The following is a 25,350-nucleotide window of genomic DNA, read 5'->3' as shown; positions in this document are numbered from 1 at the left end:
TCTGAAACATGTCACTCTCCTGCTAGGGACCTGATGCACTTTGAGACCCGGCAGATTCCTAACAGGTTCCCGCCATGCTCTGACCGGGTCCTGACACACTGTGAGAACCCTCACCCCTGACCGTTTCCTGACACATTGTGGAACCCACAAACCCATGGCAGAGTCCCGACACAATGTTGGGCCCCATGTATCCTGCGAGTGTCCAGTCACACTGTGAGTCCCCACACACTTCTGACAGAGTCCTAAAACATAGTGAGACCCCACACACACCTGGCAGGGTCCTGAAACATTGTGAGACCCCACACATACCTTACAGAGTCCTGCCACTTTGACAGAACCCAGACAGACATAAGAGGGTCCCGACACACTGCGAGATCCTACAAACCACTGACAGGGTCCTGGCACAATGGAAGACACCACAAACTCCTGTAGGGTCCTGACACAGTGTGAAATCCCACACACACCTGACAGGGTCCTGACACAGTGTGAGATCCCACACACCCCTGACAGGGCCTTGACACAGTGTGAGACCCCACACAGCCCTGACAGTGTCGGGAAACCCTGTGAGACCCCACGCACCCCTAACAGGGCCCTGATACAGTATGAGACAGCACCAACCACTTTCACGCTGTGAGAATCCACACACCCCGACAGTATGCTGTCACACTTTGAGACCTCCATACACAGTCCAGGTACATTGCGAGACCCCTCACACCCATGGAAGGGTTCGAACACACTTTGAGATCCCACACACACCAACCAGTCACACACAGTGCACGTGCTGATCAGCAAAGCTGCCTCTTTGCAATTTGAATCAGTGATGCTAGGAGGGGGAAGCTGTGATTCCCTGACCTGTTCCTTTGGTAGAATTCCCACTACCCTCTTTGCTATGTCTATACACAACATCAACACAGGGGATTAAAAGTTTCTTCCACAGGAACAATGATATCTGTGGCAGTAGTGGGAGTTTGACAAGTACGGGACAATCTGGGGTCAGTAAACTACCAGGGAAATTCTTACCTTCATAGCACAGTTAATGTGGAAATGTGATGACCTGGTGTTTATCTGGACCAGGTCTCTCTGTCCAGTCAGCGGTCTGTTAATCAAATTTACTTTACTGTACGAACATCCGTTGATGAATCCAATAATGCAATATCTTTGAGATAACTCTTGTGTGCTTAAATACTGAGTTCTGAGTTGAGGCATCTAACAGTTTGTCCACTGTCTGTTCCCATGGAAGATGTTCAACAGAAACACAAGGAGACTCTGCGGGCACAAACTGAAAAACTCAGAGTGAACACGATCCTGATGAGGGAGAAGGTGAAGGTTTTCCAGCTGGTTGATCGATACGCTGAGCTGACGGTCATTTCTACTGTTCGAGATCGGAGACTGGTGGAACATGAGCTGCTGGCAAGAGGCAGAGACCACGAGAAGTGGAGAGAGCAACATCTCCACAGAAAGCTGGAAAAAATCCGGACTGATCAGTTGTTCCAGAGCAGCTTTTCCCGGAATAAATCCAAATCTGGGAGTTCGGCAGCAATGGCTGGAGTCCCGGGGATCGGGAAAACAACAATGGTACAAAAGATTGTTTATGACTGGGCCACGGGGAAAATATACCAACAGTTCCAGTTTGTCTTCAGTTTCAAATTCAGGGATTTAAACTCCATTAACTGCAGAATAAACCTGAAGGAACTGATTCTGGATCAGTATCCTTACTTTGGGAATATCCTGAAAGAGGTCTGGAAGAACCCAGAGGGATTGCTGTTTATATTCGATGGTTTGGATGAATTCAATGACAAAATTGTTTTTACTGACAGTCAAAGAGACACAGCACCTCGGTCCACATGCATAGATCCTGATTTCAAGTGCAAGGTTTCTGACATTGTGTACAGTTTAATCCAGGGCAAGCTGCTCCCAGGGTGTTCAGTGCTGGTGACCACCCGCCCCACTGCATTACATTTACTGGAAAAGGCTGAGATCAGTGTCTGTGCTGAAATCCTGGGATTTGCTGGTGAGGAAAGGAAAGAATATTTCATCAGACATTTTGAAGATCAGACGGTGGCGGCAGCTGTTTTCAAACACGTGAAGGAGAACGAGATCCTGTACACCATGAGCTACAACCCCTCCTACTGCTGGATCCTTGCTCTGGCACTGGGCCCCTTCTTCACACAAAGAGTCAGGGACCCGCAGCGAGTTCCCAAGACCATCACCCAACTGTACTCCTACTATATTTACAACATCCTGAAAAACCACGGCCGTGAGATTGAGAACCCCCGTGATGTGTTACTCAGGGTTGGTCAGATGGCCTTCAGAGGAGTGTCCGAGAAGAAGATTGTGTTTACAGATGGAGACCTGATCAACTACAATCTGCTGCCGTCCCAGTTCCTGTCCGGGTTCCTGATGGAGCTTTTGGAGAGAGAGGATTCTGCCCGGAGCGTGGTGTACACATTCCCACACCTCACCATCCAAGAGTTTGTAGCTGCAGTTGCACAATTCCTGAATCCACATCCCGGGGATATCCTGAAATTCCTCACTAAAGCCCACAACATGACAGATGGGCGATTTGAGGTATTTCTCCGTTTTGTTGCTGGTCTCTCCTCCCCAATGACAGCTCGGGGCCTGGAGGAGTTTCTGGGTCCATTTCCTCATCAAACAACCTGCCGGGTGATTGACTGGGTGAAGGAGGAGGTTAAACGTCAGAGTAGAAACACGGGGAGTGAAGCTGGTAAAAGGAGCCGCCTGAACACATTGCACTACCTGTTTGAGTCTCAGAATCGTGGACTGGCTCAGGCCGCACTGGGATCTGAGGAAACATTTTCATTCAGTGGAATGACACTGACCCCGATTGACTGCGCGGTCCTGTCTCATGTCATCGGACTCTGTGATACAATAAAACACCTCGACCTGGAGAACCGCCACATTCAGTGTGAAGGAATCCAGCGGCTGGGACCCGGGCTGCACAAGTGCCAGGAGTTGAGGTAACTTGATTTATCTCTCACTCTGAACAGTGAAATTGTTCCAGTGTGTTGTTTCAATGTAAAGGAATTTCAGTAAATTTGTAGTAAATCAGATTGTGAAGAATTGTGACAAATCCCCAGGGGATCGGTCAGTAATTCCCCAAGGACGGGAGGGTTCTGTGGCTCCTTGTGAAGGGATGTTGGAGACTTCATCAGATCAGTGAACAATGGGCCATTGGTTTAATGGTAGTAAGTCACAGGAATAGCCGTGTTTCTCACTGCCTGTGACACGTCCATTGACAATGTTCCTTCTCACTGTTACTGACACCCAGACCGACACTGACTGTAGCTGGTGGGTCAGAGATTCACAACCCCTTCCCAGTGAGGGACAAGAGACCGTCAGCACACTGTCCCAGTGAGAAAGAAATAAATACCATTGTGAGATTGTCCTCCCCTGCCATTCCCCGTGTGTGACTTTGCTCAATTCCAGATACGGAAAGAGCAAGGGCGCATCTCCTCTGGGTCTCTGTTCAGACCCAACACACACGTACAAAAAAATTCTGCATCCTCTCGTCTTGTAGGATAATTGTTTACCCTTGGAATCCTCCTGTGGGAATTTTCATCCCAATCCCCCTTCCATTCTTTGGAATCTCGCCCTCATCCCCATTCCTCCTGTGGGTTATCTATTACTCTTTCCTCATCCTCCTGTGGGTTATCTATTACTCTTTTCTCATCCTCCTGTGGGACGCCTTTTCCAAACTTCCCCTTCCTATGCGATCTCTCTTCCCCATCCCCCTTCCTTCTATGGGATCTCTCTTCCCTATCCCCTCTCCACATGTGGGATCTCTCTCACCCATCCCCCTTCCTCCTGTGGGATTTCTCTTCCACATCCCCCTTCATCCTCTGGGATATCTCTTCCCCATCCCCCTTCCTGCTACGGGATCTCTCTTCCCCAACCCCTTCCCCCTTTGGAATCTCTCTTCCGCATCTCTCTTCCTCATTTGGAATTCTCTTCCCGAACCACCATCCCTCTACGGGACTTCAATTCCCCATCGCTCTTCCTCCTGTGGGATTAATATTCCTCATCCATATTCCTCCTGTGGAGTCTCTCTTCCCCTTCCCCCTTCCTCCTACAGGACCTCACTTACCCACCCCCTTCCACCGGTGGGTTCTCGCTTCCCCATCCTCCTTCCACTGTGGTGTCTCTCTTCCCCATCCCCCTTCCTCCTGTGGGATCTCTGTTCTCCATCCCCTAATCTTCTTGTGGGATCTCCCTTCCACATCTTCCTTGCTCTTCAGGGATCAAACTCTTCCCCATCCCCCTTCCTCCTGTGGGATCTCTCTTCCCTATCGTCTTTCCTCCTGGGGGATCGCTCTTCCCCATCCTCCTTCCTCCTTTGGGATCACTATTGCCCCTCCACCTTCTTCCTGTGGGATCTCTCATACCCATCCCTCTTCTTCCTGACGGATCACTCATTCCCATCCCCCTTCCTCATGTGGCGTCTCTCTTCCCCATACCCCTTCCTCCTACGGGATCTCTGTCCCCCATCCCCTTCCTCCTTTGGAAATTCTCACTCCCATCCCCTTCCACCTGTGGTATCTCCGTTCCCCATCCCCCTTCCTCCAGTGGGATCTCTTTTCCCCAGCTCCCTTCCTCCTGGGGGACATCATTTCCGCATCTCCCTTCAGCCTGTAGGATCTCTCTTTCCCATTCCCCTTCCTCATGTGGCGTCTCTGATCCCCATACCCCTTCCTCCTACGGGATCTCTCTTCCCCATCCCCTTCCTCCTTTGGGAATTCTCATCCCCATCCCCTTCCTTCTGTGGGGTCTCTCTTCCCTATGCCGCTTCTCCGCTCTTTCCCATCTCCCTTACTCCTACTGGACTTATCTCCCCCAGCCCCCATACTCCTGTAGGATCTCTCTTCTCCATCCCTCTTCCTCCTGCGTGATCTCTCTTCCCCATCCCCTTTCCTCCTGTGGAATCTCTCTTCCCCATCCCCCTTACTCCTGTGGGGTCTCTCTTTCTTTTTTCAATCTTTTTATTAGTATTAAAAATATTATGAACAAAATACAGTTAATATATTAATAAAGGGATTACAAACATACAAATTCCCATTACACATGAAGGAATACATAAGCAATGAATACAGTATAAATAAGTTTTCCCAAAACATGAAGCATATAGTATATATATGAACAAGGTAAATCTAGATATTTCATAATATGTAATATATAAAAAAAGAAAAAAGAAAATAAAATATATGCAAAGTTACTAACCTACGAATCTAATATCTAAGGAAAAAAAAGAAAGCAAAAAAAAAGAAAAAAAAACTAAAGAAAAAGAGAAAAAAAAGGGGCTGTTTATAGTATCTCACAAGAATACATAAACATCAATGTCGTCAACTCCGATCCTCTCAACATACATACAATTAAAGCTGAAAAAACCAATAAGCTTGGCACAGGGCCATATTACATCATATGAAAATATTGAATAAATGGTCTCCATATCTTTTCAAATTTAATAGAAGTATCAAATACAGCTTCTATTTTTTTCTAAATTTAGACATAACATAGATTGAGAAAGCCAATGAAATACCGTGGGAGGATTAATTTCCTTCCAATTCAACAAAATAGATCTTCTAGCCATCAAAGTGAGAAAAGCAATCATTCGACAGGCGGAAGGAGATAAATGGAGTGAGTCCATCATCGGTAAACCAAAAATTGCGGTAATAGGATGGGGTTGTAAATCGATGTTCAGTACCGCAGAGATAATATCAAAAATAGCTTTCCAATATTTTTTCAAAAGCGGACATGACCAAAACATATGAGTTAAAGACGCGATTTCTAATTGACATCTGTCACAAATAGGGTTTATATAAGAATAAAAATGAGCTAATTTATCCTTGGACATATGGGCCCTATGTACAACCTTAAATTGTATTACTGAATGTTTGGCACATATAGATGATGTATTAACTAATTGAAGAATTCTATCCCAATTCTCAATAGGAATAATAAGATTGAGCTCTCTTTCCCAATCATTTTTGGTCTCATCAAAGGGCACTGAACGTAGCTTCATAATTATATTATAAAGTTTTGATATAAGCCCTTTTTGAAAAGTGTTTAATTCAAACAAACTCTCCAAAATATCTAAAGACACAAAATTTGGAAACATAGGAAGTACCGTACTTAAAAAATGCCTAACCTGTAAGTATCTAAAAAAATGAAATCTAGGCAAATTATATTTGTTAGATAATTGCTCAAAAGACATAAAACAGTTGTCCAAAAATAAGTCGGAAAATCTTAATAAACCCTTAGTTTTCCAAGCCGAAAAAGCTTGATCTATAATTGAGGGGTGGAAAAAACAATTAGATACAATAGGACTATTTAAAACGAATTGAGTCAACCCCAAAAAATTTCCGAAATTGAAACCATATACGTAAGGTGTATTTAACTATCCGGTTGTCAATTCGTTTCGGCAATTTAGAAAGAGCAAAAGAGAGAGATGTCCCTAAAATAGAACCCAGAGCATAACCTGATACAGATTTAGTTTCCAAACTCACCTAATGAGGGCCAAAAGGACCATCCCATTCTTTCAACCAACATAACAAATATCTAATATTAACTGCCCAATAATAAAATCTGAAATTGGGTAATGCCAACCCACCTTCCTTCTTTGTCTTCTGTAAATATGTTTTACCTAACCTGGGATTTTTATTCTGCCATATATATGAGGAAATTTTTGAATCAACATTAGTAAAAAAGGATTTCGGAATAAAAATTGGTACCGCTTGAAAAATATATAAAAATTTAGGTAAAATAACCATCTTAATAGCATTAATCCTACCTATCAGAGATAAAGATAATGGTGACCACTTAGTAAGCAAGCCTTTAATCTGATCAATTAAGGGTAGAAAATTAAACCTAAATAATTCTTTATGGTTTTTTGTGATTTTAATCCCTAAGTAAGTAAAAGAATCATTAACTAATTTAAAAGGTAAAATACCATAGCTTGGTACCTGTCTATTCAAAGGAAACAATTCACTCTTATTAAGATTTAACTTATACCCAGAAAACTCACTAAATTGAGCCAACAATGATAAGACTGCTGGAATAGATTTCTCAGGGTTAGAGATGAATAATAATAAATCATCTGCGTACAAAGATACCTTATGAATATCTGTTCCACGATTAATACCCAAAATATCCTGTGATTCTCTGATGGCAATTGCCAAAGGTTCTAAAGCGATTTTAAATATTAATGGACTAAGATGACAACCTTGTCTAGTGCCCCGAAATAAACGAAAAAATTGAGATCTTTGATTATTAGTAAACACCGCGGCTATTGGAGTTTGATAAATCAGTTTAATCCAGGAAATAAAGGTCGCACTGAAATTAAACTTCTCCAGCACATAAAATAAGTAAGGCCATTCAACTCTATCAAATGCTTTCTCCGCATCTAATGAAATAACACATTCTGAAGTGTTATGTGAAGGAGTATAAACAATATTCAGTAATCTCCTAACATTGAAAAAAGAATAGCGATTTTTAATAAAACCGGTTTGGTCTTCCGAAATAATTTGGGGTAATACCTTCTCCAACCTGGAAGCCAGTAACTTGGAAAAGATCTTAGAATCCACATTCAATAAAGATATTGGTCTATAAGATGCACAGTCAGTAGGGTCTTTATCTTCTTCACTATTAAGGAAATGGAAGCTCTATAAAAAGATTGTGGCAAATTCCCCAATCTAATTGCTTCTTCAAAAACCTTGCATAGCCAAGGAGAGAGAGTAGCAGGAAACCATTTAAAAAATTCTACCGTATACCGATCTGGACCTGGTGCTTTCCCAGAATTCATTGAGGAAATAACCCCTTTAATTTCCGCATCCGTGAACGGAGTACCTAATACTGAAAGATCATCGGATGATAATTTTGGAAAATTCAATTTCCCAAGAAAATCAGGGATTCAGATTGATACAGGGAGGTATAAAAGTCTTGAAAAGACTTATTTATCTCATCATGGTTAACTGTCAAATCCCCATTCTGCTGACGAACCTTAGTGATTTGACATTTAACCCAAACATTCTTCAGCTGACTAGCTAACAGTTTTCCCGATTTACCAATATGTATATAGAAATCAGATCTGGTTTTCATTAATTGATTTTCAATCGGAGATGTAAGTAATAAACTATGTTTCATTTGGAGTTCAACCCTCTGTTTGTAAAGCTCCCTACTAGGAGTAGTCGAATATTTCTTGTCAATCTCTTTAATGTTATCAACCAATAAAAGAGTTTCCTTCTTAATGCGTTTTCTCAGACCAACAGAGTAAGAGATAATCTGTCCACGTATATACGCTTTAAAGGTGTCCCAAAGTATTCCGCAAGAACTATCTTCCGTGAAATTAGTTGAAAAGAAGAAATTGATCTGCTCCTTCATAAATTTAATAAAGTCCGGCTCTTGCAATAAGGTAGAGTCAAATCGCCATTGTCTAGCACTTAAAGCTGTATCCGTAAAATTAATAGAAAGTTTTAATGGAGCATGGTCAGAAATAGCTATAATATCATAATTACAACCAATTACCGATGGAATAAAACAAGAGTCAATAAAAAAATAATCAATTCTCGAATAGGAGTGATAAACATGTGAGAAAAAAGAAAACTCCTTATTATTAGGATGACGAAATCTCCAGATATCAAAAACTCCATTATCAGTCAAAAGGGAGTTAATACAAGTGGCCGACTTATTGGGTAAAGTCTGAATAGATGTAGATTTGTCCATCAAAGGATTTAAACAACAATTAAAGTCACCACCCATTATTAACTTATATTCATTTAAATTACGTAAAGAAGTAAATAAGGACTTAAAAAAGTCAGGACCATCCACATTTGGAGCATAAACATTAACCATTGCAACCTTTTTATTACAAAGTAAACCCGTAATTAACAAAAATCTACCATTCGGATCCGAAAGGATATCATGTTGAACAAATGCAATAGAGGAGTCAATAAAAATTGAAACTCCCTTAACTTTGGCATTCGAATTCGAATGATACTGTTGATCCCGCCAAGACCTAAAAAAGCGATATTTGTCCTCCTTCCTCAAATGAGTTTCTTGTACAAAAATGATATGAGCATTAAGTCTTTGGAATACTTTGAAAATCTTCTTTCGTTTAATCGGATGGTTTAAACCATTAGTATTCTAAGACACAAAGTTAATGGTTTGAGCCATGGTTCTAAAGTCATCCATTTGGTATAGAAAGGGTTAACCATATTATAAACTCATGCACCCGGAAGAGGAACAAAAATAAAGAGCGGACCCGTAAGTGACGACATCGTAGACATATTTGTAGTTCAAGAACTGCCCGAGTGAAAAAACTAAAACAAATTGATAAAATAAAAATAAAAAAGGAAAACAGACCAACCCCCACCCCCACATGAAAAAGAAAAAAAGCCAAAATATGGCTAGAAAAAGGAAAAAAATGAGACTAATTCTACCCCCATATCAGCGGCAGACCACTCCGTATTTAAAGGATATATGAAAAAGAACCACCCCAACTTTAAGAATTATGATCGCAATACTAAAATCTGCGCTTCTTAATATGCTTAGTTGTAAAAAAAAAGAATATAATCACTAAAAGTTTATAAATCGGGTTATAACCCAAACAAATCAAGAAGTATTTAAACTATGATAAGCGATGCATTATAGGAAGAAGACGAAAAAAGAATCAATAACGCCATCTTATACAAAACCAAGAATATTTTGCAAAAAACTACCATCTTGATAATAAAAAAAAAAATTCCCTTCGAAAGGTTTAAAATATACCTTCAAGGGAACAAAAATAGTAGTCAAAAATATAGTATAGTGGTTAAAGTGTATGAGACAGAGCGATTAATATAACGAAAGCACACTTTAACTTAAATATGAAGTATAGGATAACCCTACACCAATAGCCAGAGACTAACCCTGGTTTAAGGAATCGAAAACCATCTTTCACGATCAGAATCACTCATTTAATGGAGAGTAGTGTCTATATCAGTAGGGAAGTTCTCCTCCAAATACTTTTTCACTTCAAAAGTAGAAAGAAAAACCTGGCGAGGAGCGTTCGGCGGGGAGATTCTGAGCTTCGCCGGGTATAAGAGCGCAGGTTTTAGATTTTTCTCATAACATTCAGACATCAGAGGTTTAAAAAGAAGCCTTTTTTTCATAATTTCAGGACTAAAATCTTCCTCCAAACGGAAGTAGTAATTTTGAAATTTAATCATCCCAGCCCTCCGAGCCTCACGAATGAGTTGTTCTTTGTCGTGTACATAGTGAAACCGGACAATTACCACCGGGGGTTTGGCTGAAGCACTCGATGAACGACTCCAAATTCTATGTGCTCGGTCAAGTACCGGGGGGTTCTCTGGAAAAACCGACGGAAACGCATCTTTTAAAAATTGAGCAAAATATTTCGAAGGATCGCCTTTTTCTATGCCATCTGGGAGACCAAGTATGCGTAGGTTCTGTCTTCTGGACCGATTCTCCAAATCGACACTCTTGGCTTTAAGTGTTTCCACCAGTTTAATGGTCGAAATTAAATCCTGTTGCAATTTTTCAATTGTCAAATCTCGTTTCCGAGCTTCTTCTTGCAGAGACGCGATAAGCACTTGCTGCTGGTTAATTACTGAATCCGTCTTAACCATATAATCTTGAAAAGCCTTTATATCTTGTTTAAAAGCTTGATGTTGTTCATCAAATTTTCTATCCAAAACCTCCATAAGCAGTTCATAAGTTAACTCAGTGCGTTGCGGTTGAGCTTGCTTCTTTCCATTGCCGTTCGGGTTACGCCCCGGTTCTCGTCCTTTGGATCTAAGAGCCATTTCTGTTTGCATATCTTCAAGAATTCACAATAAAATCTTAACGATAAGCCCGAGAAAGTTGGCAGGAATCTTTTGGTGTAGGAAACAATAAGTTGAATAAGGGTGATCAAAGGTTAAAAAAAAGTAAAGGTTATGGAGCGGATCTGAAACAGTACTCACTCCATGAGCGTCTCCCGCTGACCTGGGGATCTCTCATCCCTATGCCGCTTCTCCTGTGGGATCTCTCTTTCCCATCTCCCTTTCTCCTCTAGGATCTCTCTTGCCCATATCCCTTCCTCCTGTGGAGACTCTCTTCCCCTTCCCACTTCCTCCTACTGGACTTCTCTCCCCCAGCCCCCATACTCCTGTAGGATCTCTCTTCCCCATCCCTCTTCCTCCTGTGTGATCTCTCTTCCCCATCCCCCTTACTCCTGTGGGATCTCTCATCCCCATCCCCCTTCCTTCTGTGGGATCTCCTTTCCCCATTTATTCCTCCTGTGTGATCTCTCTTACCCATCCCCCTTCCTCCTGTGGGCTCTCTCTTCCCTATACACCTTCCTCCTCGTATACCCTTCCATTTTCTATATTCTTCAAATCCCTAATTTGTTCCTTGTTGCCTATACCTGCTAAACACCTACTTAACCAGATCGCCAATATACCTTGATTTCCCTTGAACAAAGGTTCACTCTGCCTGTTAACTTTGCCTTTAATCCTGGCAGGAACATGCAAACTCTGCACTCTCAAAATTTCACCCTTGAAGGCGTTCCACTTACTGAAAACATCCGTGCCAGAAAACAACATATCCCAATCCACTCTTCCCAGATCCGTTCTCATTTCCACAAAATTGGCCTATCCCCAATTCAGAATCTGAACTGGTGGACCAGTCCTATCCTTGTCCATAATTTTCTTGAAACTAATGACATTATGGTCACTGGACCCAAAATGTTCACCTACACTTGGAGTATTATGTTTCATTCTGGTCACACCATTATAGGAAAGACGTGGAAGCTATGGAGAGGGTGCAGAGGAGATTTACCAGGATGTTGCCTGGTTTGGAGAACAAGTCATATGAAGCAAGGTTAGCAGAGCTGGGACTTTTCTCTTTGGAGCATAGAAGAATGAGAGGGGACGTGATAGAGGTCCACAAGATTATGAGAGGCATAGATAGGGTGGATAGTCAGTACCTGTTTCCCAGGGCACCAATAGCAAACACCAGAGGGCATATGTACAAAATTAAGGGAGGGAAGTTTAGGGGAGACATCAGGGGTATGTTTTTTACACAAAGGGTTGTGAGTGCCTCGAATGACTTGCCAGGGATGGTGGTGGAGACTAAAACATTAGGAGTATTTAAGAACCTCTTGGACAGGCACATGGATGAAAGGAAAATGGAGGGCTATGGGGTAGTGTGGGTTTAGTACTATTTTTCAATGATTATATGGGTCGGCACAACATGGAGGACTGAAGGGCCTGTACTGTGCTGTAGTGTTCTATGGTTCTATGGTTCTACACATACTTCTGTCCCCTGACCTATCTGGCACCTTAATAGGAGATCAGGTATTGCATCCTCTCTCGTTGGAACCTCAATATATTGATTTAGAAAACGTTCCTGAACACATTTGACAAACTCCATGCCATCTAACCCTTTCTGAGAATGGGCGTCCCAGTCAATATGTGGAAAGTTAAAATCCCCTATGATTACAACTTTCTGTTTCTTACATCAGTCTGCTACCTCTCTACAGATTTGCTCCTCCGTTCTCTCTGCCTATTGGTCGGTCTATAATACAACCCTATTCGTGTGGTCACTCCTTTCCCGTTCCTCAGCTCCACCCATATGGCCTCTATAGACGAGCCCTCTGGGCTGTCCCGTCTACGCACAGCTGTGATATTCTCCCTGACTTGTAATGCTACTTTTCCCCCTTTCATCCCTCCCACTATCACGTCTGAAACAAGGGGAACCCGGAACATGAAGCTGCCAGTCCTGCCCCTCCTGTAACCAAGTCTTACTAATAGCAATAATGTCGATATCATCGTGTGCCATTCCTGTCACGTACAAACCTTTGATGTCTGTCTATACAGGCAGTCATCGCATGACCCTTATCCTCCTCCACCTCACTTTCTGCTCTACATCTGCGACCCTCCCCCCTCCCGCCCCCGCCCCCCTATCTAGTTTTAAACTTCCGGAGCAGAACTTGCTAACCTACCGGCAAGGATGTTAGTCCCCTCCAGTTCAGGTGCAAACTGTCCAATTCGAACAGGTCGCACCTCCCCTGGAAGAAAGCCCAATTGTCCAGAAACATGAACCCCTCCCTAATGCACCATCCCCTCAGCCACGTATTTAGCTGCATTATCTTCCTATTTCTACCCTCACTAGCACGTGGCACGGGTAGCAATCCACCTGTGGGATCTCACTTCCCGATCCCACTTTCATCCTCTGGGCTCTCTGTTCCAACTCCCCCTTCCTTCCAACTGTTGGATCTCTCCTCGGCATCCACCTTCCTCCTGTGGGATCTCTCTTCCCCATTCCCCTTCCTCCTGTGGCGTCTCTCTTCCCCATATCCCTTTCTCCTACGGGATCTCTCTTCTCTATTCACTTCCTCCTTTGGGAATTCTCATTCTTATCCCCTTCCTCCTGTTGCATCTCTCTTCCCCGTCCCCCTTCCTCCAGTGGGATCTCTCTTCCCCGTCTCCCTTCCTCCTGTGGCGTCTTTCTTCTCCATACCCCTTTCTCCTACGGGATCTCTCTTCTCTATTCACTTCCTCCTTTCGGAATTCTCATTCTCATCCCCTTCCTCCTGTGGGATCTCTCTTCCCCGTCCCCCTTCCTCCACTGGGAGCTCTCTTCCCCATCTCCCTTCCTCCTGTGGGATCTCTCTTCCCCATATCCCTTTCTCCTACGGGATCTCTCTTCTCTATTCACTTCCTCCCTTGGGAATTCTCATTCTTATCCCCTTCCTCCTGTAGGATCTCTCTTCCCCGTCCCCCTTCCTCCAGTGGGATCTCTCTTCCCCATCTCCCTTCCTCCTGTGGGATCTCTCTTCCCCATCCCCCTTCCTTCTGTGGGATCTCTCTCCCCCATCCCCCTTCCTCCTGTGGTTTATCTCTACCCCATTCCCCTTCCTCTGTTGTTATCTCTCTCTCCTAACCCCCTTCCTCCTGTGGGATCTCTCTTCCCCATCCCCCTTCCTCCAGTGGGATCTTAATTCCCCATCCCCCTTCCTGTCAGATCTCTATTTCCCATCCCCCTTCCTCATGTGAGATCTCTCTTTCCAAACCCCCTTCCTCCGGTGGAATCGCTCTCCCCCATCCCCCTTCCTCCTGTGACGTCTTTCTTCCCCATACCCCTTCCTCTGGTGGTATCTCTCTCTCCCAACCCCCTTCCTCCTTATGGGATCACTCTTCCCCATCCCCCTTCCTCCTGTGGTATCTCTCTTCCCCATCCCCCTTCCCCCATTGGGATCTCCCTTCCCCATCCCTTTAGCTCGGTTGGGTCTATTTCACTGTGTCCCAGTGACATTTCTGCACTTCTGTGTGGAACATGTTGTTTAGCCATCTGGAAATGAGAGAGAGTATGTGGACTTTACATAGTCATACCGACAGACTAAATTACTGACATTCGGTGAATACGCTGGAGTTGGGCAATGAGGGACATTGGCAGTGATGGGAACTCCGATCAGTGATTTACTGAAGAGTTTAATGTTTCCTGAAATATCCGAGAGATTGAAATTCCCCCAGAACCACGGTTTGAATCACTTTGTTCATCAATCTGTCTGTTTGTGTTTAGACTCAGTGGGAATGACCTGGGAGATTCAGGAATGAAACTGGTGTCTGCGGCTCTGAGGAACCCGGCGTGTAAAATACAGAAACTGGGGTAAGTACCAGACTGTGGGAGATTGTGTTTACAGTCACTGGGTGACTGACACTGAACATTAATGTGATCAGCAGAAACAAACAAACAAACATAGAAAACATGCAGCACAATACAGGCCCTTCGGCCCACAACGTTGTGCCGAACATGTCACTACCTTAGAATTACATCGATTTTACACGTAGCCCTCCATATTTCTAAGCTCCATGTAGCCATCCTGGAGTTAAAAGATCCTATCATTTCCGCCTCCACCACCGCCGCCAGCAGCCCATTCCACACACTCACCACTCTCTGTGTAAAAAAACTTACCCCTGACATCTCCTCTGTACCTACTTCCAAGCATCTTAAAAGTATGCCCTCTCGTGCTAGCCATTTCAGCCCTGGGGAAAAGCCTCTGACTACCTACACGATCAATGCCTCTCATTATCTTGTACACCTCTATCAAATCACCTCTCATCCTCCGTCACTCCAAGATAAAAGGCCGAGTTCACTCAACCTATTCTCATAAGGCATTCTCCCCAATCCAGGCAACATCCTTGTAAATCTCCTCTACACCCTTTCTATGGTTTCCACATCCTTCCTGTAGTGATGCGACCAGAACGGAGCACAGTACTCCAAGTAGGGTCGGACCAGGCCCCTGTTTAGCTGCAGCATATATCCATATAACAATTACAGCACAGAAACAGGCCATCTTGGACCTTGTAGTCTGTGCCAAACGCTTACTCTCACCTGGTCCCACTGGCCTGCACTCAGCCCATAACCCTCCATTCCTGTCCTATCCATATACCTATCCAATTCTACTTTAAATGACAATACCGAACATGCCTCTACCACTTCTACTGTTAGCTCATTCCACACAGCCACCACTCTCTGAGTAAAGAAATTCCCCCTCGTGTTACCCTTAAACTTTTGCCCCCTTATTCTCAAATCATGGCCTCTTGTTTGCATCTCCCCTACTCTCAACGGAAAAAGCCTATCCACGTCAACTCGATCTATCCCCCTCATAACCTCTCAACTCTTAAACATTACCTCTCGACTCTTAAACTCAATCCCACGACTGGTGAAGGCCAATACACCGTACCCCTTTTTAACTACAGAGTCAACCTGCATAGCAGCTTTGAGTGTCCTATGTACTCGGACCCCAAGATCCCTCTGATTCTCCACACTGCCAAGACTTACCATTAATACTATATTCTGCCATCATATTTGACCTACCAAAGTGAACCACTTCACACTTATTCGGGTTGAACTCCATCTGCCACTTCTCAGCCCAGTTTTGCATCCTAACAATGTCACGTTGTAACATTTGACAGCCCTCCACACTATCCACAACACCCCCAAACTTTGTGTCATCATCAAATTTACTAAGCCATCCCTCCACTTCCTCATCAAGGACATTCATAAAAATCACAAAGACTAGGGGTCCCAGAACAGATCCCTGAGGCACACCACTGGTCACTGACCTCCATGCAGAATATGACACATCTACAACCACACTTTGCCTTCTGTTGGCAAGCCAGTTCTGGATCCACAAAGCAATGCCCCCTTGGATCCCATGCCTCCTTACTTTCTCAATAAGCCTTGCATGGGGTACCTTATCAAATGCCTTGCTGAAATCCATATACACTACATCTACTGCTCTACCTTCATCAATGTGTTTAGTCAAATCCTCAGAAAAATCATTCAGACTCGTAAGGCACAACCTGCCTTTGACAAAGCCATGCTGACTATTCCTAATCATATTATGCCTCTCCAGATGTTCATAAATCCTACCTCTCAGGATCTTCTCCATCAACTTACCAACAACTGAAGTAAGACTCACTAGCCTATAATTTCCTGCGCTATCCCTACACCCGTACTTGAATAAGTGAACAACATTCACACCCTCCAATCCTCCGGAACCTCTCCCATCCTCAGTGATGATGCAAAGATCATTGCCAAAGGCTCAGCAATCCCCTCCCTCGCTTCCAACAGTAGCCTGGTGTACATCTCTTCCGGTCCCGGTGACTTATCCAACTTGATGCTTTCCAAAAGCTCCACCACATATTTCTTAATATCTACATTCTCAAGCTTTTCAGTCCACTGCAAGTCATCCCTACAATCGCCAAGATTCTTTTCCGTCATGAATGCTGAAGCAAATGATTCATTAAATACCTCCGCTATTTCCTCCGGTTCCATACGCACTTTTCCATTGTCAGACTTGTTTTGTCCTATCCTCTCACATCCTATCCTCTTGCTCTTCACATACTTGCAGAATGCTTTGGGGTTTTCCTTAATCCTGTCCGTCAAGGTCTTCTCATGGCACCTTCTAGCTCTCCTGATTTCATTCTTAAGCTCCTTCCTGCTAGCCTTATAATCTTCCAGATTCATATCACTACCTCGTTTTTTGAACCTTCCATAAGCTCTTCTTTTCTTCTTGACTAGATTTACAACAGCCTTTGTGGACGACGGATCTTGTACCCTACCATCCTTTCCTTGTCTCATTGGAAAATACCTACTCAGAACCCCATACATATATCCCCTGAACGTATTCTACATTTCTTCATTACGTTTCCCTGAGAACATCTGTTTCCAATTTATGCTTCCAAGTTCCAGCCCGATAGCCTCATATGTCCCTTTACTCTAATTAAAGGTTTCCCTAACTTGCCTGTTCATATCCCTCTCTAAGGCTATGGTAAAAGAGATAGAATTGTGATCACTATCTCCAAAATGCTCTCCCACTGAGAGACCTGACAACTGGATAGGTTCATTTCCCAATAGCAGATCAAGTACAGCCTCCCCTTTTGTAGGCTTATCTACATATTGTGTCAAGAAACCTTCCTGAACACACCTAAGAAATTCCACCCCATCTAAACCCCTCACTCTAGAGAGCTGTCAATCAATATTTGGGAAGTTAAAATCTCACACCTCAACAACCCTGTTATTATTACTCCTTTCCAGAGTCTGTCTCCCTATCTGCTCCTCGATGTCCTTGTTACTGTTGGGTGGTCTATACAAAACTCCCAGTAGAGTTATTGACCCCTTCCTGTTCCTAACTTCCACCCACAGAGACGCCGTAGACAACCCCTCCATGACGTACTCCTTTTCTGTAGCCGTGACACCATCTCTGATCAACAGTGCCAGGTCCCCACCACTTTTGCCTCCCTCCCTGTCCTTTCTGAAACAATTAGATCCTGACACTTGAAGTAGCCATTCCTGCCCCTGCACCATCCTAGTCTCTGTAATGGCCACTACATCATAGCTCCGAGAGCTGATCCACGCTCTAAGCTCATCCGTTTTATTCATCAGACTCCTTGCATTAAAATAGACACATATCAAACCATCGGACTGACTGCCTCCTTCTCTATCATCTGCGTATCCTTCCTTCACACGGTCTCCAAATCCTCTCTAATTGTGAGCCAACCTTCCTCTCCTCCATCACATCAATTTGGCTCCCTCCCCACAGCAATTCTAGTTTAAACTCTCCGCATTAGCCTTAGCAAACCTTGCTGCCAGGATATTGGTCCCCCTGGGATTCAACTGCAACCCGTCATTTTTGCACAGGTCACACCTGCTCCAAAAGAGGTCCCAATGATCCAGAAATCTGAATCTCTGCCTCCTGCTCCAATCCCTCAGTCACACATTTATCCTCCACCTCATCCTAATCTTATTCTCACTGTCACGTGGGACAGGCAGTAATTCCGAGATCACTACCTTTGAGGTCCTGCTTCTCAACTTCCTTCCTAACACCCTGTACTCTGTTTTCAGGACCTCATCCCTTTTCCTACCTATGTCACTGGTACCAATATATACCACAACCTCTAGCTATTCTCCCTCACACTGCAGGATATCTTGGACGTGATCAGAAAATCCAGGACCCTGACACCTGGGAGCCAAACTACAATCCGAGTTTCGTTCCTGCGTCCACAGAATCGTCTGTCTGACCACCCTAACTATAGACCCCTGTCTCTGCTGCCTTCCTCTTCCTTTCCCTCCCCTCCTGAGCGACAGGATCAGACTCTGTGCCAGACGCATAGCTGTTGTTGTTCCCTCTCCAGCAGTACTCGAACAGGAGTACTGATTGTCAAGGGGTACAGCCACAGGGGTACTCTCTATTCCCTGCTTCTTGCCCTTCCCTCTCCTCACTGTGACCTATATCTTCAGTCTCCCGTGGCCCCGGTGTGACCACCTGCCTGTAACTCCTCTCTATCACCTCCTCGCTCTCCCTGACCAGACGAAGGTCATCGAGCTGCATCTCCAGTTCCCTAACTCGGTCCCTAAGGAGCTGCAGCTCGACACACCGGGTGCAGATGTTGCCGTCCAGGAGGCTGGAAGTCAACAGGATCTCCCACATCTGACACCGAATACGGAAAACCAGTCTCACACACATACACTCTGTCTGTATTGTAAACAGATAACCTACCTCGCCTCGACCCTTTATCGCCGAAGCCCCGTTGAGCCAAACCCTTCCTACTCTGTCTCCCGCTCCTCTGAGGCTCGCTCTGTAAATCTGTCTTCCTTTTAAACTCTTCTCGCTGTTCTCATTGGCCGACTTGCGCAGTCGTGCTGAAGAAAAAAAAATCAGTAATTGTGTTATTGATAAACACTGGGGTTTTGTACCATCTCCTGTCTGTCTGTGTCCTTCACCCTCACTCTCTCTCATCTCCAGGCTGAACAGTGTCGGTCTCACAGATTGTGGTGCCGAGGATCTCGCCTCCGCTCTCAGTACATACCCATCACTGACGGGGCTGGACCTGAGTTATAATAAACTGGGAGATTCAGGAGTGAAACTGGTGTCTGCGGCTCTGAGGAACCCGGAGTGTAAAATACAGAAACTGGGGTAAGTACCAGACTGCGGGAGATTGTATTTACAGTCACTTGGTGTCTGACACTGAACATTAATGTGATCAGTAATTGTGTTACTGATAAACACTGGGGATTTGTACCGTCTCCTGTCTCTCTGTGTCCTTCACCCACAGTCTCTCATCTCCAGGCTGAATTATGTCGGTCTCACAGATTCTGGTGCTGAGGATCTCACCCGCTCTCAGTACAAACCCATCACTGACCCATCTGAACATGGGTGAGAATAAACTGGGAGATTCAGGAGTGAAACGCGTGTCTGCGGCTCTGAGAAATGCGGAGTGCGAAATACAGAAACTGGAGTAAATACCAGACTGTACGAGATTGTGTTTTCAGTCACTGGGTGTCTGACACTGAATATTACTGTGATCAGTAGAAACAAAGAAATATAGAAAATAGAGAGCACAATACGGGCCCTTCAGGCTCGTAAGGCACGACCTGCCTTTCACAAAGCCATACTGTCTATTCCTAATCATATTTTGCCTCTCAAGATGTTCATAAATCCTACCTCTCAGGACCTTCTCCGTCAACTTAACAACCACTAAAGTAAGACTCTCTTGGCTGTAATTTCCTGGGCTATCCCTACTCCCTGTCTTGAATAAGGGAACAACATCCGCAACCCTCCAATCCTCCGGAACCTCTCCCATCCTCAGTGATGATATAAAGATCATTTCCAGGGTTCAGCAATCTCCTCCTGCACTTCCCACAGTAGCCTGGGGTACATTCCGCCATCTCCCGGTGACCTATCCAACTTGATGCTTTCCAAAAGCTCCAGCACAGCCTCTTTCTTAATATCTACATTCTCAAGCTTTGCAGTCCACGGCAATTCATCCCTACAATCACCAAGATCCTTTTCCGTCACGAATACTGAAGTGAATGATTCATTAAATACCTCCTCGATTTCCTCCGGTTCCATACGAACTTTTCCATTGTCAGACTTGTTTGGTCCTATCCTCTCACATCTTATCCTCTTGCTCTTCAGATACTTGTATAATGCTTTGGGGTTTTCCTCAATCCTGTCCGCCAAGGCCTTCTCATGGCCCCTTCTAGCTCTCCTGATTTCATTCTTAAGCTCCTTCCTTCTAGCCTTATAATTTTCCAGATTCATATCATTACCTCATGTTTTGAACCTTTTGTAAGCTCTTCTTTTCTTCTTGACTAGATTTACAACAGCCTTTGTGCACCACGGACCTTGTACCGTACCATCCTTTCCATGTCTCATTGGAACGTACCTACTCAGAACCTCATACAAATATCCCTTGAACATTTTCTACATTTATTCGGTACGTTTCCCTGAGAACATCTGTTTCCAATTTATGCGTACAAGTTCCAGCCTGATAACCTCATAGTTTCCCCTTCCTCTAACTTGCCTGTTCCTATCCCTCTCTAATGCTATGGTAAAAGAGATAGAACTGTGATCACTATCTCCAAAATGCTGTCTCACTAAGATACCTGACACCAGGCCAGGTTCATTTCCCAATAGCAGATCAAGTACAGCCTCCCCTCTTGTAGGCTTATCTACATATTGTGTCAAGAAACCTCCCTGAACACACCTAACAAACTCCACCCCATCTAAACCCCTCACTCAAGGGAGATGCCAATCAATATTTGGGAGATTAAAATCTCACACTTCAACAACCCTGTTATTATTACTCCTTTCCAGAATCTGTCTCCCTATCTGCTCCTCAAAGTCCCTGTTACTGTTGAGTGGTCTATACAAAACTCCCAGTAGAGTTATTGACCCCTTCCTGTTCCTAACTTCCACCCACAGAGACGCCGTAGACAACCCCTCCATGACTTGTTCCTTTTCTGTAGCCGTGACACTATCTCTGATCAACTGTACCACACCCCCACCTCTTTTGCCTCCCTCCCTGTCCTTTCTAAAACATCTAAAGCCTGGCATATGAAGTAGCCATTCCTGCCCCTGAGCCATCCAAGTCTCTCTAATGACCACCACATCATCGCTCCAAGATCTGATCCACACTCGAAGCTCATCCGCTTTATTCATCATACTCCTTGCATTAAAATAGACACATCTCAAACCATCGGACTGAATGTGTCCCTTCTCTATTTCCTGCTTATCCTCCCTTTCGCATTCTCTCCAAATTTACTCTATTTGTGAGCCAACCTTCCTCTCCTCCGTCACATCAGTTCATATCCCAACCCCCAGCAATTCTATTTAAACTCTCCGCAACAGCCTTAGCAAACCTTCCTGCCAGGATATTGTTCCCCCTGGGATTCAAGGGCAACCCGTCCTTTCTGTGCAGGTCACACCTGCTCCAAAAGAGGTCCTAGTGATCCATTAATCTGAATCCCTGCCTCCTGCTCCAATCCCTCAGCCACACGTTTATCCTTAACCTCACCCTATTCCTATTCTCACTGTCTTGTTCCACAGGCAGTAATCCCGAGATTACTACCTGTGCGTTCCTGTTTCTCAACTTACATCCTAACGCCCTGTAGCCTGTTTTCAGGACCTCTTCCCTTTTCCTACCTATGTCATTTGTACCAATATGTACCACGACCTCTGGCTGTTCTCACTCCCACCGCAGGCTATCTTGGACGCGATCTGAAAACCCCGGACCCTGGCACCTGTGAGGCAAACTACCGTCATTCATATTTTCCATTCCTGCATCCAAAGTTTCGCTTGTCTGACCCGCTATCTACAGAATCCCCTATCTCTACTGCCATCCTCTTCCTTTCCCTGCCCTTCTGAACCATAGGGCCAGACTCTATGCCACAGGCACGGCCACTGTTGCTTCAACCCCCCCCCCCCCCTCCCGCTAGACCGTCCCTCTCTCCAGCAGCACTTGATCAGGAGTACTTATCGTCAAGGGGTACAGCCACTGGGGTACTCTCTGGTATCTGCTTCTTGCCCTTCCTTCTCCTGACTGTGACTCACTTCTTCAGTCTCCCGTGGCCCCGGTGTGACCACCTGCCTGTAACTCCACTCTATCACCTCCTCGCTCTCCCTGACCAGACGAAGGTCATCGAGCTGCATCTCCAGTTCCCTAACTCGATCCTTAAGGAGCTGCAGCTCGACACACCGGGTGCAGATGTTGCCGTCCAGGAGTCTGGGAGTCTCCAGGATCTCCCACATCTGACACCGAGCCCAGAAAACCAGTCTCACACACATACTCTCTGTCTGTATTGTAAACAGATAACCTACCTCGCCTCGACCCTTTATCGCCGAAGTCCCGTTGAGCCAAAGCCTTCCTACTCTGTCTCCCGCTCCTCTGACGCTCGCTCTGTAAATCTGTCTTCCTTTTAAACTCTTCTCGCTGTTCTCACTGGCCGACTTGCACAGTCGTGCTGAAGGAAAAAAATCAGTAATTGTGTTACTGATAAACACTGGGGATTTGTACCGTCTCCTGTCTCTCTGTGTCCTTCACCCTCAATCTCTCTCATCTCCAGGCTGATGGATGTCGGTCTCACAGATTCTGGTGCCGAGGATCTCGTCTCCGCTCTCAGTACAAACTCATCACTGACGTTGCTGAACTTGAGTAATAATGAACTGGGAGATTCAGGAGTGAAACTGGTGTCTGTGGCTCTGAGGAACCCGGAGTGTAAAATTCAAAATCTGTGGTAAGTACCAGACTGTGGGAGATTGTGTTTACAGTCACTGGGTGTCTGACACTGAACATTAATGTGATCAGTAATTGTGTTACTGATAAACACTGGGGATTTGTACAGTCTCCTGTTTCTCTGTGTCCTTCACCCTCACTCTCTCTCATCTCCAGGCTGTACAATGTCGGTCTCAAAGATTCTGGGGCCGAGGATCTCGCCTCCGCTTTCAGTACAAACTCATCACTGACGGTGCTGAACCTGAAATCAAACTGGCTGAAAGACCGATCTGTCCCGGCTCTCCGCCGCCTCATACTGACCAACCTGAGTCTGAAGTGGATCGGGTGAGTGTTTGTGTTAATGTTCAATGTGATAAAATATCAGCGGATCCGCGGGTTTTCTGGTGATAGTTGTCTGTGAGTGTTGTTGAAACATTAACCCCAGTCCCCTGTTACTGACACTGTTGTGTAATCTGTTTATTTCATCTTTATTCTCCCATCTGTTTCAGGCTGGAGGGGAATCGGTTCAGTCGGACCGGGAAGAAGGAACTGAGATCTCTGCAGGGAGTCAGACCCGGACTGAATGTGAACATCTGAATGTGTGAACATCTCCGCCCGCGGGATGGAGACATTTGGCCGATTCCCCGCCCTCTCCTTTAACTCCCGCCCTTACCTTTAATGGCCGCGCGCCAGGGCTGATCCCCAACGGTTTTAACGAACCGGCTCAGGCCTCACGCTGTGTGTCACTCGGAGCGGTCCCACAGTGACGTGTTTCCGCCTGTTGTTCGGCGCGGCAGCTTCCGCCGGATGTGCGTGTTCGAGACTCCCGCGTGAGACCCGGGAGAATTACCCAGACAGGAAGAGTCCCGGAGCCGGGGCTCAGTCTGGGACACCGGTATCCCGGGGTGGGATTATCCCGGGAGAGAATCCTTTTGCTCCCTTTGCTTAGGACGGTGCATTCGGCAGCCTGGCCTATATAATGATGTTAAATTGACAAATCCCTCGGCAGTGACCCTGGATCTGCAGCGATCCCGGACTTGGCCCAGAAGTGTGATTTTATAATCATCGGTTCCCCGATGCGGAGTGACAGTGTGAAACTGGACTGAATATTCAAACTGTCACTCGTTGTGTCCAGTCAGTTAATTGTGTGTGACTGTGAGTGAGTCGGGAGCAGATTATTTATTCCCGCACGTCAGCAGCTCACAGATTGTTTAACTTACATTTGTCATGATGAAATCAATAAATCGCTTTAACTTCCTGTCTTGGTGTCGGACTTTGGTCTCATTAGAGGAGAAACAGTGACCTGGGGTTACTGCTGACCCCCACCCCCGCACCCGATGAACTGTAATAATGTGTCTGAGCTCCTCACACTGGTACAGCAGCATCTCAGCTCCAGGCTGAGGGATGTCAGTCTGATAGTGTCTGATCCCCAGGATCTCCTCACTTTCCATCCACATCCAGGCTGACCACCGCTTCCTCGCACCTCAGATACTCGCATTATCCTGTCCCCCACCTTCCTGCATGCTCTCCTTGCTCTCACAGACAAAGACGAGTAAAGAGATTGGAAGCTCATATACAGTATAATATCTGACCGGCGTCCACAAAGGTCGCGAACAAGAGAATGGAACAGAAGCAATCAACATGGGGTGTCAGACACAGACTGAAGCTCCGTATGCATCGCCCCATCAATCTCACTCAGAGACACTGAATTACAATATTCCTGTGTCAGACAGAGTGAAGCTCTCTCCACACCGTCCTATCACACACTCACAGGCTCAGACATTGAGTGCATCTCCCACCGCAGCACATTATCTCACAATCCCCGGATCAGACACAGACTGAAGCTCCCTCTACAGCGTCCCATCACACACAGCCCGACTCTGACGCACAGTGAATCTCCATCAACACCGTCCCATCTCAGAATCTCTGGATTAAACAGAAAATGAATCTCCCTCCATACAGTATCATCACACTTACGGGGTCAGACACAGAGAATTCCCTCCACACCATTCTATGATACACTTCCAGGATAAGACACTGGGAAAATCTCAATTCGGGCCGTACCATGAAAAAAGTCCTGTATCAGACACAAAGCGACGCTCCCTCCACACTGTTACATCACATAGTCACAGCGTCAGACACTAAAAGAATCTCCCACCGCACCGTCCATCACACACTCCCTAGACCACACACAGGGTGAAGCTCCCTCCGTGTCTGCCATCAATCACTCCTTTGGTCAGACACAGACAATAAACCACTGTAACATACTGTTTTGATGTCAGACTCAAGT

The 25,350-nt window shown here is 45.2% G+C and overlaps 1 protein-coding gene across 1 annotated transcript in view; it reads left to right on the top strand.

Annotated features, from left to right (window-relative positions):
• LOC140720887 (NACHT, LRR and PYD domains-containing protein 3-like) overlaps window positions 1-24,060 on the top strand; it is a 31,670-nt gene extending 7,610 nt beyond the window's left edge. Inside the window, exons 5-10 of the mRNA XM_073035734.1 lie at window positions 1,241-2,978; window positions 14,578-14,664; window positions 19,310-19,480; window positions 22,912-23,082; window positions 23,238-23,405; window positions 23,570-24,060. Coding sequence (XP_072891835.1) covers window positions 1,241-2,978; window positions 14,578-14,664; window positions 19,310-19,480; window positions 22,912-23,082; window positions 23,238-23,405; window positions 23,570-23,657 — 2,423 coding nt within the window. The 3' untranslated portion in view covers window positions 23,658-24,060. The remainder of the gene's footprint in view (window positions 1-1,240; window positions 2,979-14,577; window positions 14,665-19,309; window positions 19,481-22,911; window positions 23,083-23,237; window positions 23,406-23,569) is intronic.
• The last annotated feature ends 1,290 nt before the right edge of the window (window positions 24,061-25,350 follow it).

This window comes from Hemitrygon akajei, unplaced genomic scaffold, assembly GCF_048418815.1.
Source record: "Hemitrygon akajei unplaced genomic scaffold, sHemAka1.3 Scf000048, whole genome shotgun sequence".
In the NCBI taxonomy this organism is placed as follows: domain Eukaryota; kingdom Metazoa; phylum Chordata; class Chondrichthyes; order Myliobatiformes; family Dasyatidae; genus Hemitrygon; species Hemitrygon akajei.
This window is presented reverse-complemented; position numbering and strand designations above follow the sequence as displayed.